The 18,516-nt window shown below is 42.2% G+C and overlaps 1 protein-coding gene across 6 annotated transcripts in view; it reads right to left on the reverse strand.

The window, feature by feature from the left end:
• Positions 1 to 18,516, reverse strand: part of LOC109514361 (multiple epidermal growth factor-like domains protein 11) — a 108,781-nt gene that overhangs the window by 3,759 nt on the left and 86,506 nt on the right. For 2 of the 6 annotated variants that reach the window (XM_019867387.1, XM_019867385.1), the window contains exons 14-21: positions 17,519 to 17,665; positions 13,572 to 13,706; positions 8,080 to 8,208; positions 7,825 to 7,953; positions 5,951 to 6,079; positions 5,752 to 5,880; positions 1,326 to 1,559; positions 784 to 938 (exon numbers count right to left, since the gene is read on the reverse strand). In XM_019867387.1, coding sequence (XP_019722946.1) covers positions 784 to 938; positions 1,326 to 1,559; positions 5,752 to 5,880; positions 5,951 to 6,079; positions 7,825 to 7,953; positions 8,080 to 8,208; positions 13,572 to 13,706; positions 17,519 to 17,665 — 1,187 coding nt within the window. The remainder of the gene's footprint in view (positions 1 to 783; positions 939 to 1,325; positions 1,560 to 5,751; positions 5,881 to 5,950; positions 6,080 to 7,824; positions 7,954 to 8,079; positions 8,209 to 13,571; positions 13,707 to 17,518; positions 17,666 to 18,516) is intronic. The other 4 variants (XM_019867390.1, XM_019867388.1, XM_019867386.1 and 1 more) reach the window with 4 other exon arrangements.

Raw genomic sequence — 18,516 nt, forward strand, 5'->3', positions numbered from 1 at the left:
TCCAACCTTTATTTCAAGTGCATATATTCAATGGAGAAAAATAATCCTACATAAACACCACATATTCTCCTCATACAATATTTCATTATATGGGAGATTACATAAAGACAGATCTTTGACCAATCCTCTTTGCACAATCTCTTGAAACCATCCAGCCACCCGGGTCCTCTCCTCTGCACTCTACTCTTCAGTCCCTTCCACAGGTTTTCAATGGGATTGAGGTCTGGGGAGGAGCTTGATCCTGTCTAGTGAACCATCTCTACAATTTTCAGGATGAGAGTAGGCGTCTGCAATAAAAACTGAATCCATTTTAAGGCTTTGAAATCATCTTGACCAGGGGTGCCAATAATTATGAGCTTGACATTTTTTCAAGAGTCCCGCAGGGCTTCCTATGGGATGGGAGTCAACTTTACCTTTAAGCACAGGATTGGGACGGCACAGGACAAAAAGTTCACGGGAGCAGGATTATCCAGGAGGGGTAAATAAATAAATAAATAATCAGACGAATGCACAGCCATTTTAAAAGTAGCTGACGTTTCAAAATGGGAGCGACATGGGAGTGGGAAACCTGAACGGGAGCAGGATGGGAGGTGTGGGAATTTTTTCTCTGGAAGCATGACAGGATTTATTTATTTATTTTTTACGATGGTGTGGGACTGAGACAGAACGGGATTTTTTTTCTGTGGGAGTCAGGATGGGACGGAAGTGAAAATCCACTCCCGTGTCACCGTCTCGTGTGTATATTTCCTGCGATGACGTGTGATAGAAGCTATGTAGGCCCACCTTGGTGGAGCGCGTCTTGTCCGGTTTGGCGTAGTGGGCGGCGTAGGTGCAGGGGCCCAGCGTGCGGTAGCTGGGGTTAGAAAAGCAGCGGCCTATGGAGCTGTTACAAGGTGATGACTCTGCGGAAGCGAGGAGGCCAACGCGCTGAAGCCCTGCTGTCGCCACATGACATCACCACATTCTCTACACATCATCGTTTTATATATGCAATCAACACATAAGGCGGGACATGACAACCAGACTTAAATATCTGGTAACCGGCGTACAAAGTTGGAAAGTACTAAAAAGACAGGACTACTGGATAGAAGTCCTTAAGTGGCACTGAAACAATGTTGCCTTATTTGATGATGATGATGATGATGATGAATGCTGCAATGGAAGGATTGGATGAACTAATTCATTTCAGGTACAGCATCAGCAGCAACATGGGGGTAAAGTATCCCACTAAATGATGATTTAACAGGGTTCCAAGGAAGCAGAGGATCAAACTGGAGTTGAGAGAAGCGCCCTACGTTTTTGAAAAAAAGAGAGAGAGAGCTTACCAGAAAGGGAGTATTCGGTGGAATTGATGTGCAGGGCGGGTGTGTAGGTGACATTGGGGACATGCGGGCCTTTCTCTCTCTGTCGGTAGCGCAACCACACCACCAGAGCCAACATGGCCATGATGAGCAGCAGCAGAAAGATAATGCCCAGGATGGCGCCGGCTGATTGACGCTCTGATGCAAGAGCGGGGCTGATCTTGGTGTAGGGGTTCAGCTCCTCCATCATCAGGGCCGCTGACAAGGAAAATTGATGGGAAAACATGTCAAACGGTACTCCGGGTCTACAAACCTCTGAATGGTCCTGAGCCCAAATACTGTACTGTGTAGTCATTAATTTTCCTTCCCGATGAGACCTCCAGACCCCTCAGGTCATCGGATGCAGGCTTAATGAGCATTTCCAGAAGCAGAACTATGTAAACAAACGGAGGCTTGTATGTTCTTCACCTGTGGAACAAATTTGCTGAGAGCTGATCCGTGGATTGATGTCTGGCCTGACGACTTTATTGATCACTGCTGCTTTTTTCGTAAATCTAAGATTATTCATATTCAAGGTCTTGCTTATCATTTATCCTGTTTTTATTTTGATTTTCATCCTTTCATGTTCTCGTTTTAATCATTATTTCTTTGCCTCGATAGATTTTCTTTGTGCATGAGTGGTGCTACACAACTACACTTGCATTGATTCAGCTGTATTCCATTTTTGATGGTACACTAGCATTGCATTGTTACATGGCACAGCTATCCATGCATCTCATATTTTCTTTTAGGATAATTCCAACCTTGAAAAAAAAAACTTTATGGATCAAAGTCAGTGATGAGCAAAAGTTCGCGTGCGCCCCCTTGCCCACACTTGGAGTGACCCACAATTAATTTTGTCAAATAGAAATTTACGATAGCTCAGCAGTTGTAATGACAGTGTTCACCACTAGATGGAAGACTACCACCAGCGCCTCCAACCTCCAATCAGTTCAGTGATTCAAAAGCAGTGGTGGCAAATCCAGGCCCACAAAATTAAAAAACGGTCACAGCTTGGTTTTAGCCACAGGTGCGTTTATTGACCAGCGGGTAAAGAGTTATTACTTTCTGGACCAGGATTTGACACCTCTGATCAAAACGCAAACCTATCTCTGCCTTGTTTGCTGAGAGATGCTATCAACCAAAAAACTAAATAGTCACTGCGTCACCAATTTCAAAACCGCAATGTCTTTTTCATAAGAGGCAGTTCATTTGAAGTGCATGAGAGTTGCTCAATTTGTGTCCTTCAAAAACTCGGATATATTCAACGCTTAACAGTTTTACAAACGCAGATGATGGTATGAAGAACCGACTTTTGTGTCGGATGGCGGACTGGCCATGCAAAGGGGATGCATCAGGGACAAACTCACAAGTGAGTGAACCAGCCTACAAATTTGAGATCATCCACGACAAACAATACAGACACATAATATACAAATCTTTGAGTGATTTGATTTTTCTGAATATATGTACAAAATGAGGTGCATTTCTTGTTGGTTTGCTCTTCAGCAGCTTTATGCCAGAAGGGGAACATTTATGTGTGCAAGAGAGCCCTTTGCGTAATTGTTTGCTTGCTTCAAAGCCTTTGTAGTTGAGTTATGAACCTTTTCTACATGCCCCTGAGCATTGAAATATATTAATATACACTTGCCATTGTATCGTACCGTATTTTCTGCACTATAAGGCGTTTCGGATTATAAGGCGCACCTTCAGTGAATGACCTATTTTAAAACTGTTTTCATATAGAGGGCGAATTGCATTATAGAAATAGAAGCTACAATAGTGGCTGCGGTTGCATGATGCATCCAACAGATCGTGCTCCACTAAAGGGAATTCAATACAATCTATTACAGATTTATTTATATAGAGCCTTCACAACCGCTGCAGCTATAACAAAGCTACGAGAACTGGTCACAAACACGGACATAAAACATATAAATACAAATGACATTACCAGACAATAAAAGAAAGACAAAAGTTATGAAGACAATTGATTCAACAAAAAGTAAAATAAAACAAAACAAAAAAAGAAAAAAATCCTGGGCTCACATTCACAAGGGGCTGAATATCTTTAGAAGTCTTGCTTGTCTCATTCCTTCATTTAGTCAGTAGTTAACTGTGCTTTTGGTATTATCTTCGTTTCATAATGGCTGCGCATTAGTGTCGGGCAGAAAGACCCCCTTTAAATTATATTTGGTTCCTGCTAATCATCACCGCAAGATGGCTTAGGGACACTAACAGGGACAACTCAATGGGAAATATAAAGAGACTCCATATAAGGCACATCGGATTATAGGGCACACAGGCTTTTGAGAAAATTGAATGCCTTTAGGTGCGCCTCATTGTGCAGAAAATAGAGTAACGTGCTGATCAAAATAATTTTAAGTCTTTCAGTTAACGTTTGACAATATCATTGCCTTTACGCTATCAAGTAGCCAAACGAACATGGCTAGACATTAGCGTTTGTTGTGCGGTCCTTTTTCATGGTTTAATAAAGTGGACTTCATGCATGTCCAGAATTTTGCCCAACACATTCATGGTTCATGGTAGACGTGGGAACAAACACAAGAAAAAACAGTATTCAGAATTATGGCGAATAAATAGATTTTTGTGTCATGGCGCTTTTTACGATACTCCCAGTGTGCAAGGTGGTGTCGATGAGGAAAACAAGCTCAGCAATGGCAAAGAAAATGACAGTGCTTCAGAAATTAAGGTCAGCAAAACCTTGTTTTTCACTTGCTCTTGGTCCTGTGTGTGTTGTGGATGTGTTGTGTGTTGGTTCTTCTTGTGTGTGAATTTTGTTTTCTGGAACCACATGGGAACATGGCATGGAGAAAAATGACTTCCTAATTACGGTGAGTGGAGGGAATCCATGGGCGTCCGATCCTGTGTGTGAGTGTAACTCCCCCGCTTTGTGCATGCGCTTGTTCGCACAAGCTTATTTGAAAATCAGTACCCATTTCTAGCACCAGAAACAATTTATGTATATAGCCTAGCATGTTTGATCTGACTGAAGGTTTAAGAGCTAGCTGAACCTCAGTTTACTGTGAAGTAGGTTTCAAATACAAAAAGGACAACCTTTATTCCTTTTTAAATATATGTTGAATATTCTTTACTTTTTATTATTTAATTTTTGGACATTTTTATTTCGAAGCATGTGGCATGCTACAATCTGCTGATCTTGAATAAATGTCAAACCTTCTAAAATCTATGTTTTTTTTATTCTTCACTCAGATATTACTGTATAAACCCATTACGTCGATCGCGATCGACCGGTTGATTGCGGACTGGTCCCAAATCGATGCGAGGGGTGTAGAGGAGAAAAAAACAAACAACCATTTATGTGTCTTTGTGCATGTTAGTAATATTTTTTTGTGTTAATGTGCACTCTACCCATACTATCAGTCTCATTTTCACAAATAGTGTCATGGTTTTGTTTGTGACCAACAGGTGGCACTGTAGGGCTCCTCCTACAGCTGCACACCTGTTGGTCATTGTGTCATTATTTTGTTTGTTTAAAAGGACTCCCGGCACGACCACTCAGTGTCGGGTCTTTGTTGCTGTGCGCATGTGTCATGTTTTGTTTTCTGTCTTGGGTTTTTTGCTACTTTGATTTTGCTGGACTTTATTTGAGTGAGTTTTTGAGTTAGTTTCTCCAGTGTATTCCTGTTTGCATTTTTGTTAAATACATTTTGGTCACTCCACCCTGCTCCTCCCTGCTTTTTGGGGTCCTCCTCTGCACTAACATCAGGCAAAAGATGACAAATAGTATTAAAAAAATAAAATAAAATAAAGCAGGTAAATCTTAAACCTGCGTCATCGGAAGTTGTTAGCACTCAGCAGTCTGGAATTGCAGCTTGTGATCAGAGTTGTTGTGTTATATCTTTTATCATTATAATTATTCTCATTCAGAGTTTGTTTCGTGTACAATTCACCGAGGGCACGGGCAAAGAATAGGAATCTAGAAGGCCGAGGGAAGCACTTTAAAACGGTACGTGTGAGCTATGCTAGTCAACAGGCTGCAAAAATGGCGTGTATGTGCGTGCGCGGTAACGGGTCGATCGCGGGAGGTTGGTTGATCGAAAAGTCGATCTTCGGTCCAAAAAGTTTGGGCACCCCTGTTCTAAACATATTCTATACTGTACATAGCACATAGAAAAATAGTTATTTTGCTGAGGAACGAATTACTTTTACGAGGTTGTAAGTGAGTTAGTAACTCAGAGAGAGTTAGTAACTAAATTACTTTTTGAGAAATGACTAATTATTTAACCCTTTCATGCACCCTGTAACCTGATCACGTGATCAGCTGTCCACTGTCGTAACCGCTGCCCCTCAAAGGGTTAAGTAACATGCCCAACACTGATAATGAATTTGAAATGCAAGAGAGCCCTTAACATGGGAGAAGACTCACCTTGGTCGCAGCGGATGCCTTTGAATCTAAGGCTGCAATAGCAGGTTCCTGTCACGTAGTCGCATGTGGCATTGTTCATACACTCACACAGCTGCTGGCAGCCGTATCCAAACGTCCCAGCAGGACACTCTGCACACACGAAGAGAGGTTTGACATGGCTCACAGATTGTGCAAATGAAACAATGGGAGCATCACTCACTGAGTTCACAGCTCTCTCCAATGAAGCCCGTCCTGCACGAACACTGCCCACTGATGTGGTCACAGTCGGCCCCGTTCTGACAGCGACAAACTTCAGCACACTGGGCGCCATAGAAACCTGTTGGACAGCCTGAGGAAGGACCAAAAAAAAAAAATTGGGTGTTATGTTACATTGAAACCAGTGAGGATGCTTGTTCAGCTAAAATTTGTAATTTGCTTGGAACGCTGTATTCTTTGAGAAATAGTCAAAATGTAATCCATTAAATACTTGATGCAAGGGTAAAACTGTCACCATTATAAAACCGTTTAGGCAACAACCAATGTTTTACCTTGCTTAATATGATATATTTTGTGTTAGTGCACACTGCACCCTTAGCGTCCTATCAGTCTTGCTTTCACAAAAAGTATTTAAAAAATAAAATAAAATAAGAAAGCAGGTCACCTTGAACCTGCGGTGGGCGTGACCTGCATCACCGGTTGTTAGCGGTCAGTAGTCTGCAATTGCAGTTTGCAATCAGAGCTGTTGCGCTATATCTTTTATTGTTATTATTATTCTCATTCAGAGTTTGTTTCGTGTACAATTCACCGAGGGCACGGGCAAAGAATGGCATTCTCGAGGCCAAAGAGAAGCATTTTAAAACGGTACACATGCCTAAGTGCGTCCCAGGTCTTCGCGTCGGGTCTCGGCAAAGGTAGGCAGTGATTTCCTTTTCACAAACTCTTGTGTCTACTTTATTTTTCTGTTTCGTTCATCGTAAGGGCCGTTTTGGCTCTTGCTCATTATGGCATGCGTATGTAAATGCGTGTGTATGCGTGCATGTGCGGTAACAGGTCGATCGCGGAAGGTTCGTTCATTGAAAATTAGATCTTTGCTCAAAAAAGGTTGGGCAACCCTGCTCAAAATTTTCCCTAGGTCAGTCCTTCTCAAATAGGGGAGCGAGATGCGATGCCAAAGTGGCGCATGTGACCCGAGGAGACATGCTTTTGTTTGTTTTGGGGTTTTTTCTACATTTGAATAAAGTTTAAGGGTTAATAACAAGCACACAGACACACAAATGTTTTTTTTTCTCCCTCTATACCCCTTGTGATCGACTTGGGACCAGTCCGTGAGCTATCGGTCAATCGTGAACGACGTATTGGGCACCCCTGATTTAGAGTCTTCAGGGAACTCAACGTACATGTTTTTGGAATGTGGGAGGAAGCCAAATACACCAAAAAAAAACCAAACAACCAAACAAAAAAAACCAAGCACAAGAAAAACATGCAAACTCCACTGAGAAGAGCAAGAGCACAGAACTGATTTGGACGGTTACTGAATGCCTTAAGGCAGGGGTGTCCAAAGTCGTTCCTCAAGGGCTGCTGTCCTGCCTGTTTTCCAGCTCTCCCAAGGGCAACACACCTGATTCAAATCATCAGGATGATTCTCATGCTGCTTCAGAGCTGGCTGATGAGCTGATCAACGGAATCAGATGTGATGCAGCCGGGAAAGATGGAAAACAGGCAGGACGGCGGCCCTCCAGGCCCGGAGCTGGACATGCCTGCCTTCAGGCTAACATTATGAGAGTTAGGTGTAAGACATGTAGTTCCATTGTTCAACCGCTAGATGGTGACTGTGACTCCTAGAATGTGACGCCACTGTGTGCTGGTCGATTAACAGCAGCAGTGGATGCTGACACTGCTGATCTTGTAAGTTAAAAAAAAAAAAAAAATCTATATATAGTAAGTTTTAAACCCGCGATACAGTCAAAGTTCAAGTGATTTGATTTACAGGTAGCTGAAGTGTAGGTAAATGTAATGTGTGTGTGTGTGTGTGAGAGAGAGAGAGAGAGAGAGAGAGAGAGAGAGAGAGAGAGAGAGAGAGAGAGAGAAACATACGCTGAGTACAGAAGAGTCCCGTCCATCCAGGGCTGCAGTCACAGACTCCATCTGTGGGGCTACACTGGGCATCATTGTGACAGTTACATGTGTGAATGCAGTCGGGACCCCACGAGCCATGAGGACAGGCTGCCAACAAGACACACACAAATGTCACCAGGATGACTGGATGTGTCAGCAAAAAAAGTCAGAGTGGACCAAACGGCAAACAAAGCCAATATTGCGTATTAGAGTCCAGTATTATTCATGCCTTACGTTTGGAGCAGTCCTCGCCAATCCATCCTGGGTAGCACTGACACGAGCCATCGATGGGATTACAAGTGCCGTTGTTTGTGCACAGGCACTTCTTGGCGCAGTGTTTACCATATTTTCCACTTGAACATACTGCAGACACACGAGCCAAAAAAAAGGATACGTTTTATTCAGAAAAATTGAATGAATGTTTAAGCAGTCTTAAAAGTCTGGTTTACGAGAATATTTTTAATGAGCTGTATCTTTCCTATTTTAAAAAAAGTACTCTGTTTAAATTGTAATAAAGCACTGAGCAAACAAAACACTTGGGGAATGATCTGTTTTCAGTCAAAATATAATGAAGAAAGATGGTCATGATACAACATTGGCTGAGGTGCGCGCGCACACACACACACACACACACACACACACACACACACACACACACACACACACACACAAAAGATTGAAGGACTCATATAGCAGTGCAATTAATATGAAGGACAGATTTGTGAGGCATGCAATGAAGATGAAGGAGGTCAGACAGTTGGCTAAGTGCAAGGTCTTCGAGCCTCGTTGGTTCCAGGCAGTAACCTGGAATAGATTATGAACATTGTACAGAGTGGGTATTGAGAACAACAATAATGCGGTCCAACTGGCTCTTGTTTAATTTTTGACAAACAATTAGGCCATCTGATGAAAGCCCAAACGTAGAAAAATGAACCACGAGAACCCCAAATCTGCATGAGCCGATTTAAGTGTTTCCTATACAGTTGATAAAGAATGTCAACACTGCACTTCAGCTTTGAGCAGCTTCTGAAGATAGGGTGTCCCTCCTCATTAGAGGGATAAATAGATACTTTACTCATACCAAGGGAAAGAATTGACTAAATGCTGCCTAATCAGATCAGAAATCATGCGCTGACTAAAATCACAATCAGGTCTCCTAATAGCACCGCTTTGCCTTTTAGTCAAAATGGAATAAAAATAAAAATAATGAATTACACCTCCCTCCCACCCCATGAACATCCACAATAATACAAAGTCTTACAATATTTTTTGTTTCCAACTAAAAGATAGATTCCGAAAACAAAAATTGACTTCAACTCAAAATTGGCCTGTAGTATGACTAATTTTGGACTAAACTGTATGTAATATTTTAACGATACAGTATTAAAAGTCCTTCAAGATGAAGAATGTATCTTCTAGTCACATATACCAGTCACCATGAGAACACCGAGATCCAGATAAAACCTAAGCTAAGGATTCATTTTAGGACCTGAAGTGTTCAAAATGGACCTGCATGCCTCACCATGAAGATGAGTTCTCCCCTAACTAATCAGTGAAGAAAATACCTGGATAATTTTGAAGACATTATAATGCAATGTGATCTAGCAAAGACAACGAAACATACTGATACAATAAAAGAAGATTTTAAAAATGCAATTAAAAAAATTAGCGAGTGTCCTATAAAGGGTCCATAAAGTTAGCTTGAATTAAAAGAAATCCCAGTCCTCTCATATACAGTACGGGGGTGAGCGCCTGTAGAAGTGTTTAAGGATAGATGGATGCTAACACCGGACATCGGCTTTATCGATGGATTGGCTCAAAAATGCAGCGAAATAACTAATACAGGACAGGCCGACTTCCTGTTTAATGGCAATGAATATTTTACAGCGCCGCTTCTCCAGTGTCTCCATTTAGAATTCAACTTGGCAATGAACCTTGGCTGCCTTCATTGACAAATTAACATCTGTTTAACCCAAGGAAATGTTAATCACGCTAAATATACTCCTGCGCAGAAAGAACGTGACGAAATGTATTACCCAAAATGGAATGTCTGGAATGGGTGTCATATGTAGTAAGAGTATTAAAAACCGCTTAAGTGACAAAGGAGGTTCGCACTGCGAGACGGATATTCTCACCGCTCTTTCATGATCCAATGCATACTGTACAATGTAACTCTTCTGCAGCGGACAAGAGTCAGTGAGCCACCCATAGGACATCCATCCATCCATCCATTTTCCAATCCACTTATCCTCACAAGAGTCGCGGGGCGTGCTGGAGCCTATCCCAGCAGTCTTCAGGCTGTAGGCTGGGGACACCCTGAACCGGTTGCCAGCCAATCGCAGGGCACACAAAGACAAACAACCATCCATACTCACACTCACACCTCACACTCACACCTAGGGACAATTTAGAGTGTTCAATCAGCCTAAAGTGGTTGCCAGCTAATCACAGGGCACACATCGACGAACAACGATCTGTGCTCACACAATTTATGGTGTCCCATTAACCTGCCACGCATGTTTTTGGAATGCGGGAGGAAACCGCAGTACCCGGTGAAAACCCACGCAGGCACTGGGAGAATATGTAAACTCCACACAGGAAGGCAGGAGCTGGAATCGAACCCTGCACCTCTGCACTGTGAGGTCGATGCACTAACTAGTCGCCCACCGGGCCGCCTGCGAACAATCAGAGACCATTAAATTACTTTTGAATGTGACGATTGACCAGCGAAAGGAAAGCGGAATAACCATGCTTTTTAATCAGCATCTAAATACATCTCCGCTGCCAAGGATTATCTCAGCAAAGGTGAAGGCTCACAAATAATGATTTCAAAGCGTCTGTGAACCACATTTTATGAATATCAACCTTTTTGGGAAACAGCCCCTTCTTTACAGGTTAATTCAAGTCTCAAGAGCTTAGCAAACTAATGAAAATTTTGTTTGTTTGTTTTTTTAATGATTACTTGTTTTTGTCGATTGTCTTTTACAACTTTAAGGCTGAAAAGACTGAGGAGGCCATTTTTCATCTACGGTAGTTCAACCTGCCAGATAAGATGCTGACCCAATACATTTGGTAACACCAGGACAGATTGCTTATGCTAGCAAGCAGGACACGAGAAAAAAATCACGTCACCTTCCTGATGTATGCTGCAGGAAAGATTACGACAGACGCTCCTCATTCAGTCTAATGAGGGTCTCGAGCTACGTCCCCTCTGGTAGGCACAACGAGGTGATTGCTATGAGAACAAAAGAGCACCACCACACACTGCATTTTTCTCCCCTTCGATGGCATAATGTGAGAATCAATTGGAACGAGCATTTCATCATTTGATCATCATTATCATTATTTTCTGTATTATGTTGTACTGTATTGGCCCGAATATGAGACGGCCCTGATTATAAGACGACCCCCTGTTTTTCAAGACTCAAGTTTGAGAAAAGACGAAATAAACTAATAAACTAAAGTGCTATCAAATTCGTAAAAGAATGGCTTCTGATTTTTGAGTTTTTCAAGACTCAAGTTTGAGAAAAGACTAAATAAACTAATAAACTAAAGTGCAATCAAATTCGTAAAAGAATGGCTTCTGATTTTTGAAATGTAAATTACATCATAACTTCTCCTCAGCTGCCGGTTAACCTGGCCGATCTTCAACCCACTTTTCTCCAGATTGTCGCTACGTTTCTCCATTTTCTGTTATCTCTTCTATTGTTTTCTTCTATTTTCTTTCTTACCGCTATTTTTCTTCTTCGTGCTACCGCAATTTTTATTTTTATTCTTCGTGACAGGGGTTCACTTTGGCCTGGGGAGTCAAGTTCTGCATTCACTTCAATGATAACTGGCGCCATCTAGCGTCGTGAATGGGTATAACGTCTACACCCCGAATATAAGACGGCCCCCACTTTTTCTGTCTTATTTCAATGCAAAAAACTCCGTCTTATATTCGGCCCAATACGGTATATAACATTTAAATTAAGCTGCTTTTGGATGTCTGAATGTAAAATTGGGGTTATCGTGACCATGACCACTGACTTGCATTTTTATTTATTTTTCTGTTGCATTCACTGTCATCTTTATATACTGCATATTTCTACTGATATATCCAATTGGGGATAAAACCGCAGCTTTAGTTTATTCACAGCGCAAACCTCTCGAGACAACTCGGTGTCTGTGTAATGTCACAATACATCCATCTTCTCAGTCATGGCTTTGAAATCATGACTGCATTGTTTGCCATTTATTGACTTCATGTCAGATATACATCAGCAAGACTGTGTCCAGCCTTCTGCAACTTGCAACGTGATTTTCAGCTGAATGATCAAACTGTTAGTGTCAGTGATAATCATTTTGATTGATTCTATTGTACTGTCATAATGTGGAGAAAGGAAGGGAGGTACTTCTTTCCGTGTACACAGTACTCAAGTCCTGTCAAGTCATTTTTATTTATGTGGCGCTAATTCACCAGAGATGTGAGAGCAAGGCACTTTCCATCCATCCATCCTCGATCCGACCCGCGTATACTCTGCATATAAATGCACCTCCCACATGAAATAAAAAGACGATGATGACCAGAAAAAAACCCTCCTCCATTCACTTCTATCTTGTATGTTAAAACTAATTACAAATACATACATACACATTAACTTTACACTTACACCCAAATTTACACTTTGCGATTAAAGTACGCTATTTTCCGCACTATAAGGCGCTTCGGAGTATAAGGCGCATCTTCAACGAACAACCTATTTCAAAACAGTTTTCATATATAAGGCACACCGCATTATAAGTTGCATAGAATAGCAGCTACAATAGTGGCTGCGTTTGCGTTATGCATCCACTCGATGGAGCTATGCTAAAGGGAATACAGTATAATACAATAGAATACAGCCTTATTGAAATAGAGCTTTCACAACCGCTGCAGCTGTAACAAAGCATTTTCCAGAACATTTAAAATTCTATGTCCAAGAAATCAGAATCTTGATCCGTACATTGGATTATAAGGCCCACTGTTGGCTTTTGGAATGCTTTTAGGTGCGCCTTATAGTGCGGTACATATACATAGCAAAGTTATGTATACAGAGAAACAACAAAAATGAACGCAAACTCATTGCTGTCAGAGGCCAGATTAATTTATTGCTTGTGTTTATTCAAAAAAAAAAAAAAAAGCACGAGAAGAGAACCTTGAAAAAATGATGGCATATTAAATTGCTATTGCAGTATGTAGGGGAAAATGTGACTATTTTTCCAATTTATTCAGCCCTTGTTTAAAAGTCTCTCCCGGCCTCCATGCCAATTACATGCTATCATGCTGCGTTGTCTCCTGTAGTTTGTTTTGTCCATGGTGGCCTGAAATGTGATTGCTGTGGCCGCCGTTGGCTGCATAGTCGAGCATTCATATTAACCCTTTCATGCACCCTGTAACCTGATAACATGATAAGCTGTCCACTGAAATAACCGCTGTCCCTGAAAGCGTTAAGCGCACAGAGATGCATGCATACAAATGACGATCATTGCTATTTTTGAAAGGAGTTCCTGCGCTTGCATTAATTTGGCTTGTACTTTCTTCTTTTGGTGCCATACTGTACAGAACATTTTCACTGGGTTTAGTTTTCAATTTGGGCTCCCGGAAAGACAACTTGGTGAAATCCTTCGTACACTGCAATTGCATTTCAGAGCGGTCTGTCACGTTTCCCATAAATGTATTCCAATTTAGCAAAGTGCAAACTTACCCTGGTTGCAGAGGGTGCCAAAGAAACCAGACAAACATTCGCAGTGGCCAGTGACGTGGTGACACGCCCCATCACTGTGGATGCACTGAGGACATGACTGGCTACAGCGATGGCCATAGAAACCAGGTGAACATGCTGTACAACACACACACACACACACACACACACACACACACACACACACACACACACACACACACACACACACATTTCGTTAGAGAAGAGTGTCGGTCACGGAGAGGTCTATTTTGCTGGGGGGAGACTCACATTTTCGTTATTATAATCATGATGGTCCTTTTGCTCCCACCCATATTCATATCCTGCGGTCTTTGCAAATCATGCACTTGTAAATAAATGTAATTCCTCCCGTGTGTGAGCATGCCCGAAGCATCACTTTTGCTTAGTTTGCTTTGCACCACTGATCTTCCCGCATGAGCCTCGCTAAAACGTTTAATTTGTTTTAATTGATGTTCGGCTAAGTGGAAAGCCAGGCCATGGAGACTAGCTACCATTTCTCTCACGCTCCTAATTCAGACAATTGATTAAACTTTGAACCAAGAGCTCTTGAATTGATCCAACAGATGCAGGAGAAAACAAAGGAAAGCAGGTGTGGGCAATCCATATATTGTTTAAATGGAAAGCCATGAACAATGTACCGTACATCAGACGGATGAGTGCACTCTATCCAAGTCCAGGTTTTCCAGTATGCACTTCAAGCTATAGACAGACTTTCGATCAAAGGTAAAATGACTTCAGCACACCCAATCATTTTACTGTCAAGTATTTTGGACACATTTTGAACATGTTGCAGATTGAAGAGCCTGATGATGCACAACCTTTTCTAATTTCAAGTTGTTTTTAACCCTTTCATGCACCAATAATGATAACCTGTAACCTGATAACATGATTGGCTGTCCACTGCAGTAACCGCTGTCCCTGAAATGTTAAGGCAGATGGCCTTTTTTTTCCCTTCCCCAATCCTGGATTGCTATCAGAAGACAAAATGACATATTGTACAGGAGTTCAATTCATAACCGTGTGACCTAATCAAATCGTAGCGGTCTGTAATAAACAGAAAATAAAATGACCATTCGGTATCCTTTGGGGGGGGGAAAAAAAAAAAAAAAAACAACAGTTCTTAATAGAAGTGCAAAGAGAACATTGTCTTGTTATTCACTTTGGCAGGTGTTGCCCCAACGGCCTTCTTTCACATACTCATTGAAAACATTGTTGAGTAAATGGAGCATTGCAGCATTTATTTTGAACATAACAGCCTCTGCCAGTCTTTTAAATGATGACCCATCCATTTAAGAACTGCATCGGTCCATTCTGAGCAGGTCAGAATTCTGCCTGCAATCACGTGGCATGTTGTTGGGGGTTGCAGGCAGAGCCCCTTCCGTTTCAATGAAGCGGAAAGGTGTACGTTTTCCCTTTTCTAGGGGCCTCCACACAGCGGCCTGGAGTCTTGGAGAAGACTTTGGACATTGGCTGATGGGTTCTATTGTTGTTGCATCTGGGACTATTGGAACTGGCGTAGATCCAGCAGGATACTTTGGAACCTGATTCAGTAGCGGGGAGCTCACCCTTGTTTTAAAACAAAGGCCGAAACCTAAAAATATGCTGGTCATTATCTGGAAAAGCGGCTATTGATCGAATTAAGACATGTAAACAGGGACTGGCCTCGTTTTGGTCTTGCCGGGCCTTAGTCTCTATATTGATTAGCTGTGACAAGAATAAAAGGTAGGCACGCCGGGCGAGCGGTTAGCACGTCTGACTCTCGGTTCAGAGTTTCGGGGATCGAATCTCTGGCCTTCCTCATGTGTACTGTGGGCTTTGCATACTCAATTGAAGACTAAATTGTCCATAGTTGCGAAATGTGAATGTGAATGGTTGCTGTTGTCTTTTTGTGCCCGGTCATTGGCTGGCGACCAGTCCAGGGTGACGCACGCCTCTCGCCCCAAGTCATGTGGGATTGGCTCCAGCTCACTGGCGACGCTAGCGAGAATAAGTGCTGTAGAAAATGGTGGGATGATTGAATATGATGTGACAGACTAACGGTTTCAACTTCGAGCGTTGTCTTGCATTGGGACTTACTCTTCATTTCATTGCAGCCCTTTATTTTTGTCACGGTTCTTATGGGTGTTGCTCTCGTTTCGACTGTCTATCATTTGGCTGTAACAGACTCGACGTAATATTGAAACCAGGAGCCATCGTGATTTTCATCCATTGTGATGTTGTAGAAGTCATTCACCGACATGTATTTCGGAGTGAAATTCGTCTCACATCGACCGCACATGTCTGCAGAGCTCAGTGTTTGTCTGCCTGCGCCCAGCTCAGATTCACCACAATTGCGTTAGACCAGCTGTCGACCCTACGCCGGCATTTCGACAGGGTCGAAAGCAGGCCTGAGTTTAGATCGACTTTCTGCCACCAAATTGTCACTCTTCTACTCGGCGTATCTCCAATGATACGGCCCGCTATGTCCAAACCGGTCTGCATAATCGGCAAACATGAGCAGCTTGCTCCGAATCAGGATCTGCTGGCATTTGCGTCCTGAGAGAAATAGAGCCAATTGTGTTGCCTCTTAGTTTCTTTCCTACATTGTTAGATGATTGTTGATAATTCCGGTGAAACTTTATGAAAATGAATTGTGTCCTCACACCAGATGAATAACATGAATTATTAATAACATAAATCAAGGGAATGTATGCAAACTTGTTATTTCCAGATGTGTGAATCCCACTGGTTTGCATGAAACAAAGTTTAAAAGAAGTTGCTCTCAGTCCCCAAAATGTGACCCTGGTTGTTCATTCACCAGTCGCGTTGCAGGAAACATGGAAGAAATATTTGAAGACCTCAACAGGAGCCGTGACCACCGTGACGCCCCGACATTGTACCTGACAGAGTTTGTTTAGCGCTCTATCACTTGAAATGGCAGCTTTTTATGCAGACCATTCAGAACATGCAGAATATAGAGCAATACGCGGATTCTGCTTGTGCCATTCTTGCATTCTTGCTGGAATACATTCTTCACTTTTTGCTGGAATGAATTGTGGTGTGTGTGTGTGTGTGTGTGTGTTATCCTTCAACTTCCTGCAATTTCATTTTTGAGCAGTTCCTGCAAAATCTCATCCGCACCTCTAATATACCATATTTAATTGTGTCATAGGTATCATAATCAAGGCCCAGGGGCCCGCCACAACATTTTATTTGGTCCGCGAAAGTAAATCAAGTGTCAGCTGCCATGATCCTAAAATCTGTACAACCAAAATTTTGAATTGTTATTTGTATCCATAATAACATTGACATTTTGCAGGATTTATTTTTTTTGTTCCCCTTTTTTACAATGGGATTATTAAACATATATTTGGTTTGATCGTCATAACAGCCGTCTGAGGGAAGGTGTTATCGCTTTTATTTACATTCACGTCACTTTTTTTTTCTTGTCTTAACAAATTAAAGGTTTGAGGCTGTTCGGTTTCCCCAAAGTAGAGATCATCTCACTCTTGACTGCATTTTGTTATCGCTGAACCTGGTTTGTAATTTATATTAATATCATATTAAAATACACAGACACTGCATGTTGTGCTTACAGAAAAGCCTTGCAAGTTTATCCGACAAAACGAGGACTTGAATAACTCCCACAGAGTTAGCTATTTGTTCTATCTTCGAGACACATTAAGCCTACAAGTACACCGATGTTCGAGAAACATTCTAGATGTCTGTCAGCTTTTTCTGCCTTACGTTGTCAATGTATGGGATTTTCTTAGCTGTTATTCAAGGTATGCCAGGATTGTGTTTACATAGGTGAGGGGGCGTCAGTGCTCAGGATCAGTATTTACAAGGTCCCAATGCTAACATTTTCACATCATTTTTCCAAATGAACAAGTCTTATTTTATTGAAGAGTTCAGTCTTTTGATTGTGGGCGTGTATTCGGCTTTCTTACTTCGTTTGCAGTTGGTGCCACGGTAACCGGGAGCACACACACATGTGCCATCCTCAGAGGAGCACGAGCCTCCATTCACACAGTTGCAGATGAAAGAACAGTTGGGTCCCCAGTGTCCTTCATTACACACACTGTCACAATGGACACCTGAAAAAGAGCAACGCACGCACGCACGCACGCACGCACGCACGCACGCACACACACAGAATGATAACTTAATTTCATAAATGTTATATAATGCAAATGTTAAATGTTTATGTCAAATTGTTTGTTTTACTTTTTTAAAGGACAAACAACAGATTTTTGCAACAAACTCAAACTGGGCTCTTGTTCAAGTAAATGGTAAGTGGGCCGGATCTGCACACTCATCACCATGCACCTTTTTCACACCTTCTACCTAACTTTCGACCGCAGACTGCACGGAAATGGTGACCTGTTCTGAATTTCATTGGACTAGCTGAACTTCTGAGCTAACTTGGAGGAGGTTTTACACTTTTTTTTGTGAGTAGTATCTATCTATCCATCCCCATCCATCCATTTTCTGATCCGCTTTATCCTCACCAGGGCCGCAGGTGTGCTGGAGCCAATGCCAGCAGTCTTTGGGCAACAGGCACGGTACACCCTGACAAGGGCGCCAGCCAGTCACAGGGCACAGATAGACAAACAACCATTCGCGCTTCACAATCATACCTAAGGACAATTTAGAGTATTCCATTAACCTACCATGCACACTTTTGGAAAGTGGGAGGAAACCGGAGTACCTGGAAAAAACCCACACAGGCCTGGGGAAATCAGGCGAACATGCTAACCAGTTGTCCACCATGCCGCCTTCCCTCTTAGTCATGGTTTGCAAAAAAAAAAAAACGTCTGCGAAAAGCACAGTCTAGTTTGGACACAGTGTTTCTGAATGCATAAACACAGCATGGGTTCGATTCCCAGTTGGTGCCCCAATACCCAGGCACCGCTGGTCCCAAGCAACAGGTAGCGCATGCAACGTA

This window comes from Hippocampus comes, unplaced genomic scaffold, assembly GCF_001891065.2.
Source record: "Hippocampus comes isolate QL1 unplaced genomic scaffold, H_comes_QL1_v1.1 scaffold2, whole genome shotgun sequence".
In the NCBI taxonomy this organism is placed as follows: Eukaryota; Metazoa; Chordata; class Actinopteri; order Syngnathiformes; family Syngnathidae; genus Hippocampus; species Hippocampus comes.